Source organism: Labrus mixtus, chromosome 24, assembly GCF_963584025.1.
Source record: "Labrus mixtus chromosome 24, fLabMix1.1, whole genome shotgun sequence".
In the NCBI taxonomy this organism is placed as follows: Eukaryota; Metazoa; Chordata; class Actinopteri; order Labriformes; family Labridae; genus Labrus; species Labrus mixtus.
Genome location: NC_083635.1, coordinates 3,439,682 through 3,458,170, shown reverse-complemented (window position 1 = coordinate 3,458,170; position 18,489 = coordinate 3,439,682). Strand labels below are relative to the sequence as shown.

General features: G+C 39.4%; 2 protein-coding genes across 2 annotated transcripts in view; one reads left to right on the top strand and one right to left on the bottom strand.

Annotated features, from left to right (window-relative positions):
* The first annotated feature begins 1,346 nt into the window (after positions 1 to 1,346).
* LOC132959855 (tubulin alpha chain-like) lies at positions 1,347 to 8,080 on the top strand. The gene is made up of 4 exons (XM_061033096.1): positions 1,347 to 1,470; positions 5,794 to 6,013; positions 6,591 to 6,739; positions 6,909 to 8,080. Exons 1-4 carry the CDS (start codon positions 1,468 to 1,470, stop codon positions 7,881 to 7,883), a joined length of 1,347 nt encoding a protein of 448 aa, XP_060889079.1. The 5' UTR covers positions 1,347 to 1,467; the 3' UTR covers positions 7,884 to 8,080.
* Positions 8,081 to 9,036: 956 nt separating this feature from the next.
* LOC132959856 (inactive dipeptidyl peptidase 10-like) overlaps positions 9,037 to 18,489 on the bottom strand; it is a 29,933-nt gene continuing 20,480 nt past the window's right edge. The window contains exons 16-27 of the mRNA XM_061033097.1: positions 18,356 to 18,474; positions 18,206 to 18,253; positions 16,943 to 17,041; positions 16,688 to 16,757; positions 16,015 to 16,143; positions 15,848 to 15,913; positions 15,223 to 15,277; positions 14,647 to 14,746; positions 14,118 to 14,176; positions 12,100 to 12,172; positions 11,789 to 11,862; positions 9,037 to 10,864 (exon numbers count right to left, since the gene is read on the bottom strand). Of these exons, the coding sequence (XP_060889080.1) occupies positions 10,730 to 10,864; positions 11,789 to 11,862; positions 12,100 to 12,172; positions 14,118 to 14,176; positions 14,647 to 14,746; positions 15,223 to 15,277; positions 15,848 to 15,913; positions 16,015 to 16,143; positions 16,688 to 16,757; positions 16,943 to 17,041; positions 18,206 to 18,253; positions 18,356 to 18,474 (1,027 nt within the window). The 3' untranslated portion in view covers positions 9,037 to 10,729. The remainder of the gene's footprint in view (positions 10,865 to 11,788; positions 11,863 to 12,099; positions 12,173 to 14,117; positions 14,177 to 14,646; positions 14,747 to 15,222; positions 15,278 to 15,847; positions 15,914 to 16,014; positions 16,144 to 16,687; positions 16,758 to 16,942; positions 17,042 to 18,205; positions 18,254 to 18,355; positions 18,475 to 18,489) is intronic.

Here is an 18,489-nt window from a genome sequence, read left to right as displayed (position 1 = left end):
AAAAGTCCATTGTCATACAAATAAAGTTTAAACGTTCAAAAAAAGCTGATCTAAGACATAACAATACAACAGGATGAAGACAAAAACAATAATATAAATGTCATATATGGTATTCTTATGCAGTCAATGTGCTGGATGCTAAATAAACATGACGAGGACTCCATCTAGTGACTTTAAAGTGTATTGCATCAAATGGAATCACTGCAGTAATGTCTGCAGTAATACTGCGGACGAATCAGTATAAAAAAAACAACTAATAAATTATTATATATTTATAAAATAAGAAACATTGACCCCGTATCTCCAAGCTTATGAAGAGAAAATATCTATAATGAGGCCTACATTTAAAGGCATTAAACAGCACAACTATTAATAGTTGAATTAATAGATATTCTAATGTCGGCCTTTTCAAGTCTTTCTTTTGGTATTTTAAGTACCTGTAGATACTTCTACTTGTATACCTTATTACAGGAGCCCTAACACACTTTCATCCATACATTTTATTTGACTCAGTTCTCCTGTGACAAAAAGAACACTTAGGTAGTGTTCTCTGGACTTATTTATCTTGTTGTGTCAGGATAACAACGCCTGCTTCCCAGTTAATTTATTGAGATCGTTATCACAGAAAACCAGCGTTGTTAGCCCAAGATAACGAGATAAATTAGTTGAAATCTTTAGGGAACAAAGAGAGTAATCCACTATCTGGAAAACTTATCTTAGGGCTTGCTTATCTTGTTTCATGTGTGGAGAGAATTATGGGCTTAGCGTTGAGTCAACATGTTAGTTTGGCTGAAGGTTTACCTACGGGTATTTTTTGAAAACAAATACAATAAGAATATAAGATGAGAAATCAAGAGTAATACATGAAGATATGTGAAGTACTTCTAAACCACATCAACCATCTCAGGTGTGAAGTATAGAGCAGAACAAAACCATACATACTATTTGTGAAAAAAGGGAGCACAGGGTTATACAAGGAAGACGGAGTGAATACAAGAACCTTTGATTAATTATTCACATAAAAATAGTTGTTTTAACATGTTTTATGAGACGTTAAAAGGGTAAAACAATTCTTGTTGGCCCAATTTTGTCTGTCAATCGGTGTCAGAGGGAATAAAAGCACGGTTAACTAACTAAATAAGGATTGTTGGAGTTAAAGATCTAAAATAAGTATATGAAATATATGAAGTTTAAGGGGCTTGAACTCACTCTGCACCTCTGGAATGTCACTTCAGGATCATGTGAGAGCCTCGGGATGTTGCTTTTACTCTGAAGAGGTCAAACAGGAAGCGATATCTCACTGAAGGTTCCTCCTTATCCTCCTCCGCCCCCTCCTGCAGAGGCTATAAATGTGTGTGCGTCACTCTATGACAGGACTCGACTCACAGGGCTCTCATTATAGGTGCACTGTGAGACTTAAAACTTCTTCTACTTCTTCTTTCAAATACAGACAATCAGAACAGCATCATGGTGAGTATTAACGCACTATTACTGAAGTTTCTTCACGAAGATACACAAGGCAATTTTTTTTCTGTATTTCAGGCACTACTTTTGAGTGTATAAGTGACTTTTCATCTGGTCTTGTGTAATAATGGTGGATTTCCTGTTAGTTTCCCTCCAAAATGTTTTTAAACTAAATCTTTCGTAAAATATTTCTACTTCACTTTCCAGACGTGTATGTGATGCTGCATCACATACACGCCATTGAATAATTTAAAACATAAAGTCAATAAGTGGAAACACGTTACCAGACATGTGGCTCTGGCTCCAGTATAGGTTAACAGTTTCCATATGGGCACTGGAGGCCATTGCTGCCCGTTTGTGTGGCTGCTTTTGGTAATGCTGATGTGGCTTTCAGAGGCCGCTTGTGCATTTGTACATTTCTATTTCTGCTGCTCACCATTGTGCTGATAAGCTGCTGCATACCCGTGGTGTTAGACTGAAAGATTAACGCATAAAAGAGACGCACCACGTGTTGAAAAATAAAAAAAAATCCGCACAAAAGGCAGCTCTCATGCATATTTGTGAGGGCAGGCGCATGACTATAATCTTGGGATTAACATTTTTAAAAGAGCTGAAGAGTCTGAAGTTCATTCTTCGGAGTTCGGGACGATGACCTTTCTCCCTTTTGACGTTATCTTTTTCAAACTCTGTGACGTGTTGAAATGTTTTCAGGCCATTTTGAAAAGTCAGGAGTGGATCAAAGAAGTGTCTCTGAGAGGAAAAGTTTGTTTTTCCACATATGATGGCGCATCCTGTTGGGCCAAATACAACATATGGGGGGGGGGGGGGGGATTCATTCAGATTCTTTCCACTTTAAAATAATCTGTCGCATTTTGTTTTCTGGCTTGAGATCTGTCTAATAAGGGCAGTTTAATCCCTACAAGTAATTTTCATTAAAAAAGTCATGAGCTTTTACCCGATTGTGAGGGTTTCTTGGTAAACCGCAGACTTACCGCACAATGCTTCTCTGTCTTTTTAAGCCCTCAAACACCATCTGTGACGCAGTTTAAAGACAAGATACAGGAAGTAGATAATAACTGGCCTTTCCGCGTGGATGTATCATAGAAGGGGGTTGGCACATGTTACCGCCCTAGACCTGATTTCAATGGCCGTGTGTCTGTGTTAACATGAGCGGATGTGGCGTGTTGTAACCGGTTTTAACACCAGAGCTAACAGAGCTCCACTTCCACACTTTTTTTTTTTTTTTACATAGGCCTACAGCTAACAGAAAGTTAGTGCCGTACATAGTTAGTACATATTATTATACTTGAAAATTGTCCATTAAATGTGTATTTTCATTGGGGACTTTTTTTGAGCTGTCAGAGCTCATTTCCAATACGATGCCATTGTAGTTCAACATCCTGCGCGCCAACACGCCCTCTGCGTCAGCTGTTTTGTGTCGCAGTGCACTCAGTTGGAAAGTTGGAGTTTTGGAATAACGCGGAGTTTATCAATGTTACTCCTCCCCCACTGACCAATCAAATTCAAGAAGGGGCGGGGCTTCTGATTTCAGCCTTGTCAACAACAATGGCGTAGGATACAGGTCTAAGGCTGCTGCGTATGTCAGGACACGAAAACCTAATATTATTTATATAAACCTATATATAATATTATGTCTGCATGGTGATGGTTCCTTGAATAAAACCAAATATTAAGCACACTGATCGATCTAAAACACACCTAATGGTCATTATACCGAGGGGAGCATATAGTACACTTTCGTAACCTAGCAACAAGTGCTGGTCAGATGCGCCCTGAAAGTGAGGTGATGGGTGCGGTCTGTGGACACAGACGCTGAGGCTGCAGTACTAACAGGTCAGTGGGGTAGACACTGGGGGCCCCACACTGTCCCTGGAGCCGTGTAAAGAATCTAACTGTGCGCATCAAAGCACAAACACTGAGCCTATCCAAACACACGCATTATCACAACACAAAAGAATCCTACAGCCTGAAAACCAACTTTCATTTTAGTATTTATTGTAATAAACGCTAGAGGACAAATACGAGTGATCTCTATGAGACAAACAAATTTGAACAGAGACACGGGTGATGTCTGTGTGCATTTATAAGAGCAACAAACACCTGTGTTCATGTGCAAACTTAAATTTTAAGGATTGTTTACATAGTTGATCATTTCAGCACAAATCTAATTTTATCAATATGGTTTTATTTTTTTTAATGAACTACCCGTTTGTACATGTATACATGTACAGTATTACAATAATGAGTAAAATATGAAGTTGAAAATACTTTTGAGTTTTTAAATGCATCTTGCAACCCCCCTCCTATCTTCCAAATCACTGGGTTAGAGTGTATCTGACTGTCTCTCTGTGGGTTGCATGATTGAAGCTTCCCTCAAAATAGCCAGCTGCTGAGCTGGCTGCCATCGCCTTACTTGGCAACTCCCCTGTCATGGTGTCAGACAGCAACCCCGCCCCGCTGCGTCCTATCCCAAGCTTTTTAGGGGGGAGGGGAGGAAAAGGGATCCAAATTCAAAACAAGCCACAAGTCTGGAATGAAAACTGTATAAATCAAAACTATCCACTCTTTGTCTGTGGTGGTTCATACAAGTGAACAGTTCATTTGTAGTCCTGTTTGGAGATTTGTAGGTTTTAAGTGGGCCCTGTGCTTCAAGCCATTTTAAATAACTCCAACAAATTTTGATCCATTTATCAATTACTTCGTGCTAACAATTCCAAATATGGAAATATTTTTAGTTTATACATATATATATATATAAAAGATAGTGGTGTCGTCTGTTTCTCGCTGTTTAATTTTTTTTAAAGTTTAGTTGCTCCAAAACAATTTACCTAAGAGGGATTAATACAGTTGTTTAAACTGATGTTAATATTAACAAATGACTTCTGTGTACAATCTCAAAATCAAAACACATCAGGTATTTTTTTATTATTTCTGTCATCATACCGCCAAAGAGGGTATACTGTATTTATCATAATGGAAATGAGTCACTCAAAACTAAAATATTTATTGCTGTAAGAAAATCTTACTGATCTTCAATGTGAGGCTTTGTTTAAAGAAAGTAGGTCAAACACTACAAATTCCTGATAAAAACTTTCTTTAAGTCTTCTATATGTTAAGACTGCTGATCAGACCCAGAGATTCTCTCAGAGGATTGACGTGTTTTGCTGTGCGCTATTGAAAGCTGGTTGTTTGTTTTTCTAAAGAGGCCTCACTGGAAAAACATGGCGCGCTGCCCTGTCGGGATGTTTTCAGGTTCAGCTTTAGGCTCTATAAGAGGGACAACTCAAGAATTTCACAACATGAAGTTTTCACTGGCTTGTGTGTTCTCTTCAGAAATTAGGTCAGAGGTCCTGGTGTGCCACAGCTGCCATAAAGTAACCTCATAAAACATTATTTACTTTACATAAGTACAAGGGTTTAGTTTACTCCAACTCTTGCCTTGGCAGGTATGAAAGACTTCTAACAGGGGGGCCCATGCCATTTATTTTTTCTTGACATGTTTGTCTCATGTTAGCAGAAACAGCTGGCCTCTTGTTGACAGACTAGCTGCTGCATTAAAGCAAACACCCATGTTGGTACATCATGAGGAGTTTGCTTTGACTTTCTGTCTCTTGTTACATTTGCATTTTTAACTTCCTCTGAAACGGGGCCGACTTGAGCAGAAGTTGTTGCTTTTTAACTCCCTCGGACCACATTTCCTGTATAAATGATGAGACCAAACTTGTTCCAGTCCTCTCCAAGCCCGCACCCACTGCCCCCTCAAACTCCTCCCCCTTCCACACCCACATCTTTACAAGGCATAGACATACTTCAGCAGGGTGTGGGAGCACTTTGGCCCCCACAGAGACTTTTACATGTTGGTGTTAATCACGTCTGCTTGCGTATTCAGATCGCTGACTCCTGATTAGACTTGTTACATCCTACTTTGAAGTCGTAACAGTTTTATGTAGAGAACTTAGATTCTGTTGCAAATATTTCATAAGGGGTCATAAGCTGGCAGCTGACATTTTCTGCAGGTTAAGACGAGTTTAAAGCACAAGTACTGTAATTGAGCTAACCAGCAAAACGGTTTTACTCGTATGTTTAAAATTCAAATGAGGTTTAGTCACTGGCTCCGCCCTGTTTCTATACTCTCAACAGTTGTGTTTTTTGTTTTTAAAGAAAGATAAGAAGTTTAAATGAGTTTTGTTTTAGTGGTAATTTTGACATGTTGCAACTGGAAGGCAGTAAATGTTTACAGGGGTTTAACATCAAGAAAGAGAAGTGAAGAATAAAACTTTAACAAAACCTCTTCTTTTTCCTCCACAGCGTGAGTGTATCTCCATACATGTCGGCCAGGCTGGGGTCCAGATGGGCAACACCTGCTGGGAGCTTTACTGCCTGGAGCACGGCATCCAGCCGGACGGCCAAATGCCCAGCAAGCCTTCCACTGGCTACGACGACTCCTTCACCACGTTCTTCAGTGAGACCGGTACTGGGAAGTATGTCCCAAGAGCCATCTTTGTCGACCTGGAACCCACCGTTATTGGTGAGTGAAAGAGGAATTACTTCAAGCGTCAGGGCAAAAACATCAAAGAAGATATGCATTTTGACTTGTTTACCTGTGAGTCAGTGTTTGAAGGTCCTGCTTGACAGCTGGTAAAAGGTGGTGAGGCAGTTAATTTATCACAGAGACTTTTTTAGTCAAAGTAACTTTAAAGACAATATGGCTGTAAGGATAAAACTAGCTGATTAAAGTTTCTCAAATTCTAATGAATTTATATTTTGGCCCAAGTCAATTTCAGACAACTCACATTTTTAAGGCCGCTCATGTTTACTGTGCCCACACCCACTTCAGTTTGAATCAGCCAATCAAATCTCAGAGGTTCACTTCAGGAAGAAAAAAAAAGCAAAGATAAATCAGGTATAACGTATTGCCTTTTGTTGGATGTATGCATTTTTGCTAAATAAATGAAAAGCACCAAAGAATGCTGCAAGATGGCTCATCTTTGCGGTTTAAATGCACAAAATCTACATAACTTGACAAGTTGTATCCAAGCGCCAAAACCTTTATCATAATTAAAACAGTTTCATATTTCCTCATCCTTGTCTTTACTGTGTTCTAGATGAGGTGCGTACAGGCACATACCGCCAGCTCTTCCACCCTGAGCAGCTGATCTCAGGAAAGGAGGACGCCGCAAACAACTACGCCCGCGGTCACTACACCGTCGGGAAGGAGCACATTGACTCTGTGCTCGACAGGACCCGCAAACTGGTATGAATCTTAATCCCTTTTTGTCTTTTAAGTCAAAATTCACAAGAGACCAAGCTTTAAGACAATATGAACTGCTGATGTAGAGTTTCATGGATTTGATTCGCATTAAGACAAAAGGGAACACAACTGACCGGAAGTAATAACGGTAGATTCTGTGTTTCAATTCCAGTCTGACCAGTGCACCGGGCTCCAGGGTTTCCTCGTCTTTCACTCCTTCGGAGGAGGAACTGGCTCTGGCTTCACCTCCCTACTCATGGAGCGCCTCTCTGTCGACTTCGGCAAGAAATCCAAACTAGAGTTTGCCATCTATCCAGCTCCTCAGGTGTCCACAGCTGTAGTTGAACCGTACAACTCCATCCTAACCACCCACACCACCCTGGAGCACTCTGACTGTGCCTTCATGGTGGACAACGAGGCGATCTACGACATCTGCCGCCGGAACCTTGACATCGAGCGCCCGTCATACACCAATCTGAACCGCCTCATAAGCCAGATTGTCTCATCAATCACAGCTTCTTTGCGCTTCGACGGTGCCTTGAATGTGGACTTGACAGAGTTCCAGACCAACTTGGTGCCCTACCCAAGAATTCACTTCCCGTTGGCGACCTACGCTCCAGTAATCTCTGCAGAAAAAGCGTACCACGAGCAGCTCACTGTTGCAGATATAACCAACTCATGCTTCGAGCCCGCCAATCAGATGGTCAAATGTGACCCACGTCATGGAAAGTACATGGCTTGCTGTCTGCTGTACCGTGGTGATGTTGTTCCCAAAGATGTCAACTCTGCTATCTGTCACATCAAAACCAAGCGGAGCATCCAGTTTGTGGACTGGTGCCCCACAGGCTTCAAGGTGGGAATCAACTACCAGCCTCCCACTGTGGTTCCTGGAGGAGATCTTGCCAAGGTGCAGCGAGCAGTGTGCATGCTGAGCAACACCACCGCCATCGCGGAGGCTTGGGCTAGACTCGACCATAAGTTTGACCTCATGTACGCCAAGAGGGCCTTCGTCCACTGGTACGTGGGGGAGGGGATGGAGGAGGGCGAGTTCTCAGAGGCCAGAGAAGACATGGCCGCTCTGGAGAAGGACTACGAGGAGGTCGGAGTCGACTCGTTTGAGGAGGACGAGGAGGGGGAGGAGTATTAAAGACAGTGTAAAGCTCTCCTTCATGTAACGGGTTCATTTGAAGTGTTGATATGTAGACCACTAATCAACTCATGTGTTACTGCAAGGAGCAGTTGTCTGAGATCAGTCTCATGGTGTTTGGTTAAAAGAAGACTCTCTGATATGAGAGAGGATGTGCCTTTAATGCTTTTTCTAAATAAAGCTGTTCAAATCTACAATTCCTGGTCAAATCTTTCTTGCTTAAAGCTGAACTTGCGCACTGCATCCATAAATAAAACAGGAAACGAGGCTGGAAGTCATTACTGTTAAACTCAGTCACATTTCCTGTTATTTCCACATATAATCTTATTTAACTTGTGCGAAAGCCCAGTTATTGAGTAAATATAAGGTCCAGTTTAGTGTGCTGTGGTTGTTCTTCCACAAGATGGCAGTGTGGTGTTACCTATTACAACTACAGTGTAGGGGAGAAGGTGAGATGCACATAACAAACTAAAAATAAACCATATACAACACAGGTAATGTCAACAGTATGTGGACAACCCCTGGCTGAATGTATGAGAAGATGTGCTGCAGAATAACACTTCAATGTTTTTGTAAAGAGTTCATTATATTGTTGCAGGTCAGACTGATTACAGTTATATCCTGAATGAAGGTCATAATTTGGGCAAATTTCTCCTGTTACAGTAAAAGTACCACCAGAAGACCGACAGTGAAGTCAGGTTATTACTTACAGTTTCTACTGGACTTTTCCTGTCCTTCCTCAGCGGATGACTCCTCCATCTCTGGCTCTGTAATTGCTTTTGAAGTAATTAAGACTCAATCTGAGCAGAGACTCAGCAGTGTGTGGACGAGGGATTTATAAAGGACAGAGAGGAAGATAAAGAAACATTCTTGCTTTTGCATGAGTGTCCTGAATGTTTTCCTCTAACATCCTCCTCAGTCTGACAGTCAGAGAGAGACTGAACTATAAGCTTACAAGAATACAGGGAATTTTCAAAGTTGTTTGTGTCTTATGTTACTGTAGGCAAAAGGGCAATTAACAGATACAATTGACAGAAATTAGCATTTACAGCAAAAAAGACCTCCGTATTTGTTCTTTTAACACTTCAGTAAGGGATTTGGCTAATCCCTTACTAAACCCATGCAAAGAAAAAAATAAATTCAAAGACATATGAATGGCTAATGTATTTGTTCTTTAATATTAAAACAGCCAGAAAATACAACATGTTTTCATCAATTAACCCTCACCCACACTGTTTCGCCCCTAAAACAAAATAAATTAAGTTGAATTCACAGTACAAACCCTGATAGAAACAATAAATACGACGTGATACAGTTTGTCTCTAAATCGGACTCAAAGCTGATACACACAACTTCAAAGAGCTGTTCAGAGGTGTGTTGGCATGACAACCAAAAGCCAACCATAAGGGGGTTACCACAGCTTTTGTATTCCGGTAATCACCAGTTTCTCTTGATTTCGTTCTTACATTAAACCACAGACCAAATGTCTAAAAACTAAAAAACAAAAAGCATCAAGGACATTCGGCTCAGCGCATTTATGGCTCCCGTGTGTGGTTGAAGGTAATTGTCTGAAATGCTCTCATAACCATAGTGAAGGACGCTCTCAGCCACCGTTGTGCCATAACACTTATGATGCCTTTCACTGCAAAGGTTTATGGGTAACTCAGCAAACCTGAAGTGCTTGTTTAATGTAGAAAAAGAAAATAATTTTAAGCACAAAGTGGTGGCAAAATGACGAGAAGTTGCACTTGAAAAGATTCATCTGGAGCAACCGTTAGACACTTTGATAATAAATTAGCACGATTACTTATTCAAGTGAATTAAACAAAATGAATATTCTACCAACCTTTTCCATTGATGAAGAGTAATAAGTGGTTTCAGACTTTTTCTTGTGAGTCTCAGTTTAACTGTAAAAAACTAAAAGAAAACCTACTTTCTTGTAGTTTACTTGAAATTGTTGGGTCTTAAATTGGCTGGAGTGTCGACATCATGATGCCGATTTGTAAAAAGTTGAAGTGAAGGTTTTGTCAGGTCTGTCCTCACAAACAACTTTTCTGATGCATTCAATCTGGATGCTGATTGTCTCTTGCAACACAGCATCAAGACGATTTGTCGTTAAGGTTGAGTGAATTGATCAAGAATAGATTGTTAGCTGCACTTACGTACTTGTAGATAGCTGTTTATAGAGAACGATGTCGGATTATCACCGATGGGAGCCAGGTCATCTTTGATTCCACCTGCTTGATCTCCATACTGACTGTTTTTTTCCTGCATACACCGCTGCCTGCTGATACTTGATTGGTCAATACTACTCAGACTGCCAACGTACTACAAACTTGAACACTTCCTTTGCTATGATCCAGGCCCGTTGAATGGAGGTTTCATAGAGATTATAATCAACAAAACAGGCTCCTAAAAATCTATTGATGTAAGACTAGGCAAAAAAAAAAACCTAGCATATAGAGTTAACAAAGGCAGCCTGGTTTCACAAAAGGTTGGAAGGTGAACACGAGTATAGTACAGAAAAACAAGTCACACAAATACTGCTGACAGAAACCCGTCAAAATGACTGGAGGGCCATCAGAGCTGATGTATATTTTAAGCACTTTCTCCACCAAACTTCAGCCACATTTTAATCTTGCCTGAACCCCAAAATGAACCGTTTCTGACAAAAGTGACTAAAGGAGTTATATCCTACTAAGAAGATGACGATAAGTAGACTGATATGTTGTAAAGAAGCATCTCCAGTCCCTCAAACGTTTGTGCTACAGGTATAAAACACACACACTCTATTTACCAGGGGCACACACTCACCTAAACAAACAGACTCACACACACGCTGCCTCTCACTCGTCGTCCCGTTTTTCCTGGTCGAGTAATGATGATACGTCGAGCAGACATCCTCTAAAGTAACCAATTAGGGAGTGAGTGAGCTGAATCCGGCTGCGTTTTGACAGAAAGTGTCCCTCGTCCGGGTAAATCTGACAGAAAAACACAAGGGATGCACGAGTAAAGAAGATACAAAACCATCAATTTGGTGTGCACAGAGGAACTTTTGGAATACCGGTTCATGAGTTGATTTGTTTCATGGCAGAATAAATCAAGGATCTATTCGGACTCAGGTCTACTTAATAGCTTGTTAGGTTTTGAAGCTTTTGACCTGAGTGACAGTCTTCTTCTTCATCAGCTACCGTTTGACCACCATACACATTAAAACAATTAAATGCTCAGAATAATTGCACAGTTTTGACATCCATATTAGCTCTATGACAAAAAAGGAAACTCAATCTGCAAATGAAAGTCATTTAAGAAGGTGAGCAAACACTGAGTGGAGATTTATCGTCTGATTTAAGTGTTTGTTTTGGTTTCTGTCAAAAAAAGCTTTTATTCTGAAAGAATTATTTCCTTTTTTATTTCGATTTATTGCAGTTTGATGTTTGCAGAGTCTGTTCAATAAAGTTTTATAAACCCATTACAGTACATTTAATCCTCGAACACTCAGTGAAAACCCATTAAAAACCGGGTAAATAGCTCCAGGTCTAACAACAGCATGGCATTGTTTGTATTGCTTTAAAGAGTATCTTTTTTTCCCACCAAAATCTATCAAATGTTTTGGCTTTTTATTTTTATTTTTTAAGGAGTGTTTCATAATTGCTTTTCCAGCCTTGCACTGGAGGATCTCAGTGTTCAGAAGATGTACAAGAGACCAAGTTTATCAAAGAAAAAACACAAACATTTTTGAAGGCTGAAGATGAAACTAAAAAAGGCGAGACAGACATTCATTAGAAAAAGGAGAACATAGGAGGTCCTCGTGAAATCGGTGTGTTTTAATTCTGTCTCCAGTCCCGGATGAAGAAGCTTTTTTATGAATGAAATATGTTCTTTTCATAGAGTGTAGTTTTTACCTGCATGGTATAGTTGGCTCCAATCTTTATCAAGTGTTTGATGAGCTCTGCAGAATGCTGAAAGTGAACGTTCGCTGTAGAAAAAAAAAGAGAACATGCAAATCAGTGTCACCAGAGGTTAATTCAGCTGCTGGATATAAAAGCTCCGGCGCTCATCAAGGTCAAGTTTTAATACCATCTACATCAATGACAGGCTCGTTGAAAAGGACACAACGATCAGCTGAACAGACTCACGTCTTCTTTAATAACACTGGTTAGTATGAGAAGGACAGTTTAGGCTTTATTTTAAAGAAAAGAGGCGAAGTGTGTACCGTCAGCTGTGCCGTGAGCCAGAAAGAGAGATCCTCCCTGCAGACCTTTCATGTTGGGGAGAACTTTAGATGCCTGGACACACAAATAGAACGGACAAATTCTTTTAAACACATTTTTAATTTGTCTTCTCATCAATGGAACATTAAACATTTTTTAATAGTTGTATTTTTTGCTGACAGAAGACTAGATTGGTACTCTTTCCTGTATTGGCAGCACAGAGCTGTTCAGCTTAGTTCAGTTGAACTACACATAGCATTTATATAAAGGCTCATTATAGCGAGCATCGTTTAGCGGACTCTGTTGTTGGACTAATTGTAGAATTAGTAAAAGTGATTCATTATTTACTTGGTAAAGGATGAGCTGCTATACAACTACTTGTTGTTGTTTTTAACTATTTTCAGGCTTATTGAAACTTTAGCTTTGGACAGAGCAATGCTAGCAGTTTATACAAAGCTAAGCTAAGCTAAGCTAACTCTAGCTCTTCGAAATCGGAATCTTCTCGTCTCTCAAGGCAAATAAACCTACCGGTAAATCCACTCAAAATGAATAAAGCTTCACTTTTACTTTAGAAGTAGCTGTGTAATTTAGATATATTCTATTAATATTGTGTTTGGGAACAATACTAATGTTGGTGTGAGCAGAAAATAGGCCCTTTGAAGGTCATGGAAGGATATTTAGAAAGCGAGATGACCTTTGTCGTGTCAAGCAGCATGAGTAGAATTCAAAGTGAAAAATGGAAGCGAGAGTTTCTTACATTTTGAGATTGTATTAAGATTTCTCGCTCGGGGGAGTTTGGATTCTGGCTGTTTTATTAAACGATATCTCAATCTCATCAATCTTTTTTTTTCCTGCTGTGATTCAAACAGAAAGTGAAATCATCAAGCGGACATTATAAAAACCCATTTCTCTCTTTGAGTCTCAGAGGACAGTGTGACTGATGGTATCCTGCTGATTATCGTCTGATCACATCGTACCACCACATCTTCTTCTTCTGTGGATGTCATTTAAAGCAGACCCCCCCCCCCCCCCCCTCCCCCGACCTCTTGCTGTGAGAGTCACAAAAATAGCGTCCTCTGGCCCAGTTAAAAGCAACCCACTTAGGAGGAAAAACACACTTTGACTGTGACCTTCACTTGGAGGACAATAGTGTCATTTCTCTTTTTTTGCCTGAGCCTCCGGGGTTTTTCATGTCTGTGTGTTTTTCCCTCTCTGCTGCTGCAAAGGACACTTTTTTTAGAAACACTCAAGGCCACACTTTCTTTCTTATTTAGGGCCTTTTTTTTGTGGGAAAAAAACAAAGCAGTTTGATTTTACGGGGAGCTGTGTGAGCAAAACAAAAGGAGACATTTTGTGGAAAGAAAAGTTATATTTTTGAAGTCATTTTATTAGGATGAAAAAAAAATGTCACTGAAGATAGAGCGTCAAACTTTGACTCTGTTTAAGTTGTTCACTGTTTAATTTCATCAGCAGCAGCAGGCCTTATTGCTATTGTGGTTCTTTTAAAGTAAACAGGTTTTTTTTTAACAGAACTTTGATGTAAAAATGTAAACATGAACTTACCTGCTCAATCGTATTGATTATCAGTGATGTGACTTTAATTTGAAGGAAAGAATAGGGTTCGCGTTATATTTATAAACCTAATTTTCCTGATTTACAATAATTCTAACATTGATTTGCTTTAAAAAAAAAAAAAAAACGTGTTAAACTTTGCGGAAGTTTGTCAGGTTTTTATTACAAGAGTCCTGATTTCATGTCTTTGGACTAAATCAAACAAATGTGGCATTTTCCTAACACTGTAACCATAAACTTTAGGCATAAATGGATTGAACATTTAGTGTATTTACCCAGAAATGTATAATATTTGGTTAATTTTTAATCGGATTCTTGTTGATTCTGAGATAATGGGTGTTATTGCAGGCTCTTCAATACCTTTGATTTTTAAATGAATAACATGGCTGCTGGAAAAGATGCATTTTTGAAAAAGTTAACGGACAGAGGGTTGGTAAAAGCAGCTCACTGTGTATTTGTTCTCCTCAGTTGATGGTGAGCCGAGGTATCTTTCCGAAAAGGCAGAAGCTAGAAGAAAGAAGAAGTAGAAAACAATTAAATAATACAGTGCAACCCGCACGTAACACATCCACACAGAAATTGAACAGGATTTTACAATAAATGTATGCATCATATGTTCTGACTGTAACTTTTAAACATCCAGAACATCTTGTTCTGCTCTGTCTTTGCTTGTTAGAGACACAAGATCCAGAGGGAAACTATAATCACAATATAAGACAGCAGCGTCTCCGCTGATGTACAGTAACTTCCAGAAATGAAAGACAGCTTTTCGTCCTAAAAATTCAATAAGCCTGAATTCCCAAAAGCAGAACACTGAGGATGATTAAAGCCACAATACCCAGACAATGCAGTATGTAGGATAAAGACATTGGCTCTGCAGCAGCAGAAGAGCAGAAGTAATAAGTATTTCCTTGTCCCTGATGTGTGTGTTAAAAAAGAAGAGATGTGTGAGAAGGAGAAACAGTTACTTTACTCACCGTACATGGACCAGTCGATGACGGGAGCCTGAGCTGCAGCACAGCGGATCAACTTCTCTGTGGATTTCAGCATCATCAGTGCCAGGAAACCTCCGTAGTCCTTAAGGAGGAACAAATGTACATTTTACACTTGGAATTAAACATGATTCAGAGATTAGAACATAAGTTAGAGTCATAATAAAGATTGTTTTCAAATCTTAACCTAACTATTCGGACATACAGGCCTCTAGGAACCATAATAATCTTTTTGGTAGAAAATGTGTAGAAATGAAAGTTCAAAAGAAAAGTTTCAGGATGAAAATGTTTTTGTTATGTGCAGTTGATAAAGGAAAGTCTGCAGCATATCATAATGCAGCTCCTGATTTAAAGAATTTTACGAGTTACGAGTTAAGCTAGAGTCCATGATGTACCCTTTAAGAAATATTTTTCAGTTGAAGAACTCTGGTTCAGAAATAATTTTTGTAATGAGAGAAAAATCACTTTGAGGTACGTATGTCTGCTGAATGCACGGTGCCTTGATGCTCAACGCAAAAAAGCACAGCCTGGGGAGGTTAATTCACATGCACGTGAACGAACCTCTCCGAAGACTCCGACTCGAGTGCGATCGATGAATGGCAGCTTCGTCAGGTACCTGAAGCACACACAGGATGAAATGTTTCAACAGGACAGCCAGATTTCTACTTTTTCTTTTACATTTTTTTCCTTTTCTTCCATAAATCCAGCTGAGACATTTCAATTTACAGACTGTCAAGACACCAACAATAAGGTCAAACTTCACAGCCATTACTGACAAATACTCCTGTGATGCCTCCACTGATCATGAGAGAGAAAGTCACTTGGAAGTAGAAATAAGAAAACCAAGAAGTACAGCACCAACTACTGTGTCTTAATGGATAACTGGATTAATACTGCAGTGATGTGGAGCTAGAGGAGAAAGACAAGTGTAATTCTTAAATCAAATCCAGATGTCTTGATTATAATTAAATACCTTTCTGGAAGTATGTGGAGATAAAACTTATTTTTAGCATTCAGTAAGTCTTATCAAACTAAAACATCATGCTTGAATTTTAAACATCTTTCTTTACACGTGTTCTAATCTAAGATTTAGCTTAAAATCAAAATCTGAAAGAAACGTAAAAAAACAAGTACCAAACTTTCAATCATTCATACAGGTTGGACAAACAGAGTTACATGTACATACTCCAGAGCAGCGATCTGGTCCTCTGTATCTACGGTGCCAAGCCCCTGATGGACCTGCTGTAAGACCCTGTGAAGGACGAGGGGTAAGTTAGCGACTGAAAATATTTAAAATCAGAACCACAGAGACAGTAAAAGATACCAGAAGTGTTGAGTATTTATTTAAAGTACCTTTGACCCCTGAAACCGGAGCCTCTGCCATCCAGTCGGGCTACGATGATCTGCTCTGATCCCACCATGACCCAGTCCCAGTCTGGCCTGAACTCCTCTGTCACTGCCTGCTCACCTGGAGAACAGCCGCTGTGATGGACAGAAGCAAAAAAAACCTGATTATTTTTGCAACTTTAGTCCCTATTTTGACTTTCTTTGATTGAAATACTAAATCAGAAGAATTAAATGTTTTATTTGGAAACTTTTTCACATCTTTTAAAATATGACTTTACTCTGGATTAACCTGTTATATGTCATGCAGTAAAAATCCTAATACTAAATGTATGATGTTAAAATGTAGCATTTCTGCTACTTTAAACATGTAAGGCAATATAAAAGGTTACCATGCTAATTTCCTTTCTTCCTCAGGAGAGGAAATGGTACATTTAGAGTTTGGTTTTTTAATTTCTTTGCATATGTGTGTGATTTTAAGAGGATAAAAGTGCTGTTAAGACGTACAACTTTTGCTTAATTGAAAAATTCTCCTCTTGCATGCCTTTTATTTTCATGTATGTTGATTTGTAAAAGCGTGCAGACACAGAGGACACGATCTGTCCTTACTTTAGAAGTTCACAGCTCTGCAGGCAGAGTAAATGAAAAAAGATGTAAATGTAATAAAGAAGAGCGTGCTTACACGATGAGCAGGAGGCCATAGAGGAAGGACTCAGAGAAGTCAGGAGGATAGATGAGCTTCAGCGGCAGCTCTGAGGAGGAGAAGGAGGGGGAAGAAGAGACACACACATTAACTGAAGGAGAGGTGAAACAAAGGACACACACACTCATGCTGTCCATCCTCTGAGCGGCTCAATTAGCTCATGAGGATGTGTTATGTTTATGAAATCAATACACACAAACACACATGCGGCTGTAAAGTGCAGATAATTTGTACCAAAGTTGTCATTAGTGATCATCCGGATTTCCGTCTGAATCGCCTTTTTGGTCTGCAGCACCGATCGCAGAGGGAGGTTGTTCTCCAGGATGAAGTACGCTGTGAAATGAGAGACATCATATTTATCAAAGAGGCATAGAGCCCTTTACTAGTTTTTAATTTATTTGTAATACAGTAGAGAATTTTTCAGAAGCTTTTTGTGACTTAAGACAACACTGCTAACTCGAATCACAAAAAACAGGAATTTATAAGTATAACGGTGTCGTCTACTTAAATATCCTCTTTTTTTATTACAGATTTTGATCATTTATTTGTCTACCGAGCTAAATAGAGATGAAAATGATGTGCTCTGTAAGCGTAGATGGAACCAGTTAGCCTTTAAAGATAGAGTCAGTAAATAAAATATAGACTTTTTCTCTAAACACTTAGGGCCCTCCACATGTGTGTTGGTGTCTGTGTCACCCTGTCCTCAGCCTTTTCATGCTTTGGTTGATTCGGGATGTTTCTCCCAGCCAATGAAAGTGCACAGGTGAGTTTGTGAGTGGATAAAAATCAATGACTGGACACCATTTAGACTGGCAAATATGGCGGAAGAGGATAAATTAGATATTTCCTCATGGTGCATAAAAGCACAGGTGTACTATGAGGTCAAGAAAGAAAAGACAATATATAGACAACAGCTCACATCAAATATTTATCATGTTATCCACTTCAATGGAAGAGCATGACTTCATCTTTATTTATTAACCACTAATCCATATATAGCAGGTAGGCAGGCTTCATATAACGAACATGCACCTTAAAAAAACATACTTTTGTGTTATACGGTATATTTATAGCTTCATGCTGCATCATAAATATCAGAATTTGAACAGATGAAAGGTAGAAGGTAGATAACGTAGATATTTGTTAATCTGAATCAGGACTTTCACATTTTTAAAATGTATTTCCTCTCCAATTTGACTTTTTGTCAAAACCAGAGGAGTTGTGACTGTTTGCTGTCTGAGAAAAACAATTAACAGAGATGAATATTGGCTGATCAAACTGTGAAACACATTAAACATCTTCTAATGTTCAAAGCAGTTCAATTTGGCTCTGAATCAAATCCAACAGCTGCTGATGTTTTCATACAAATGAGATGATGAGGCTTAATTGCTGAAAATTATTTTCCATTTCAAAGCAGAGGAACATCTGCACACCCACACAAACATTACACAGACACAGAATGGATTTATTTTAAAAGGCAGAATCGATCAAACTTACAGTCAACGTCGTCAAAACTTAGAAGAAGAACAGCTGGAACTCCAGGGCCTTTAAAGGGAGATAATTAAATATTGTGTTTGTTGATTTGACTCGTTGGAATCTCTGTATGTAGAAAATAATCCATTAAATTCTTGCTTTTGCTTCTCTGACCTTTACAGTACAGGATGGCGTGTTGAGCATCGAGGCTGACGTCGGCATCAAAGAACGAGCACTCATCCTTCAGCCCACAGGTGAGACATTGCCGTGGAAACAGGCCGAGTGTGGACACTCTGTAAACAAAGTAC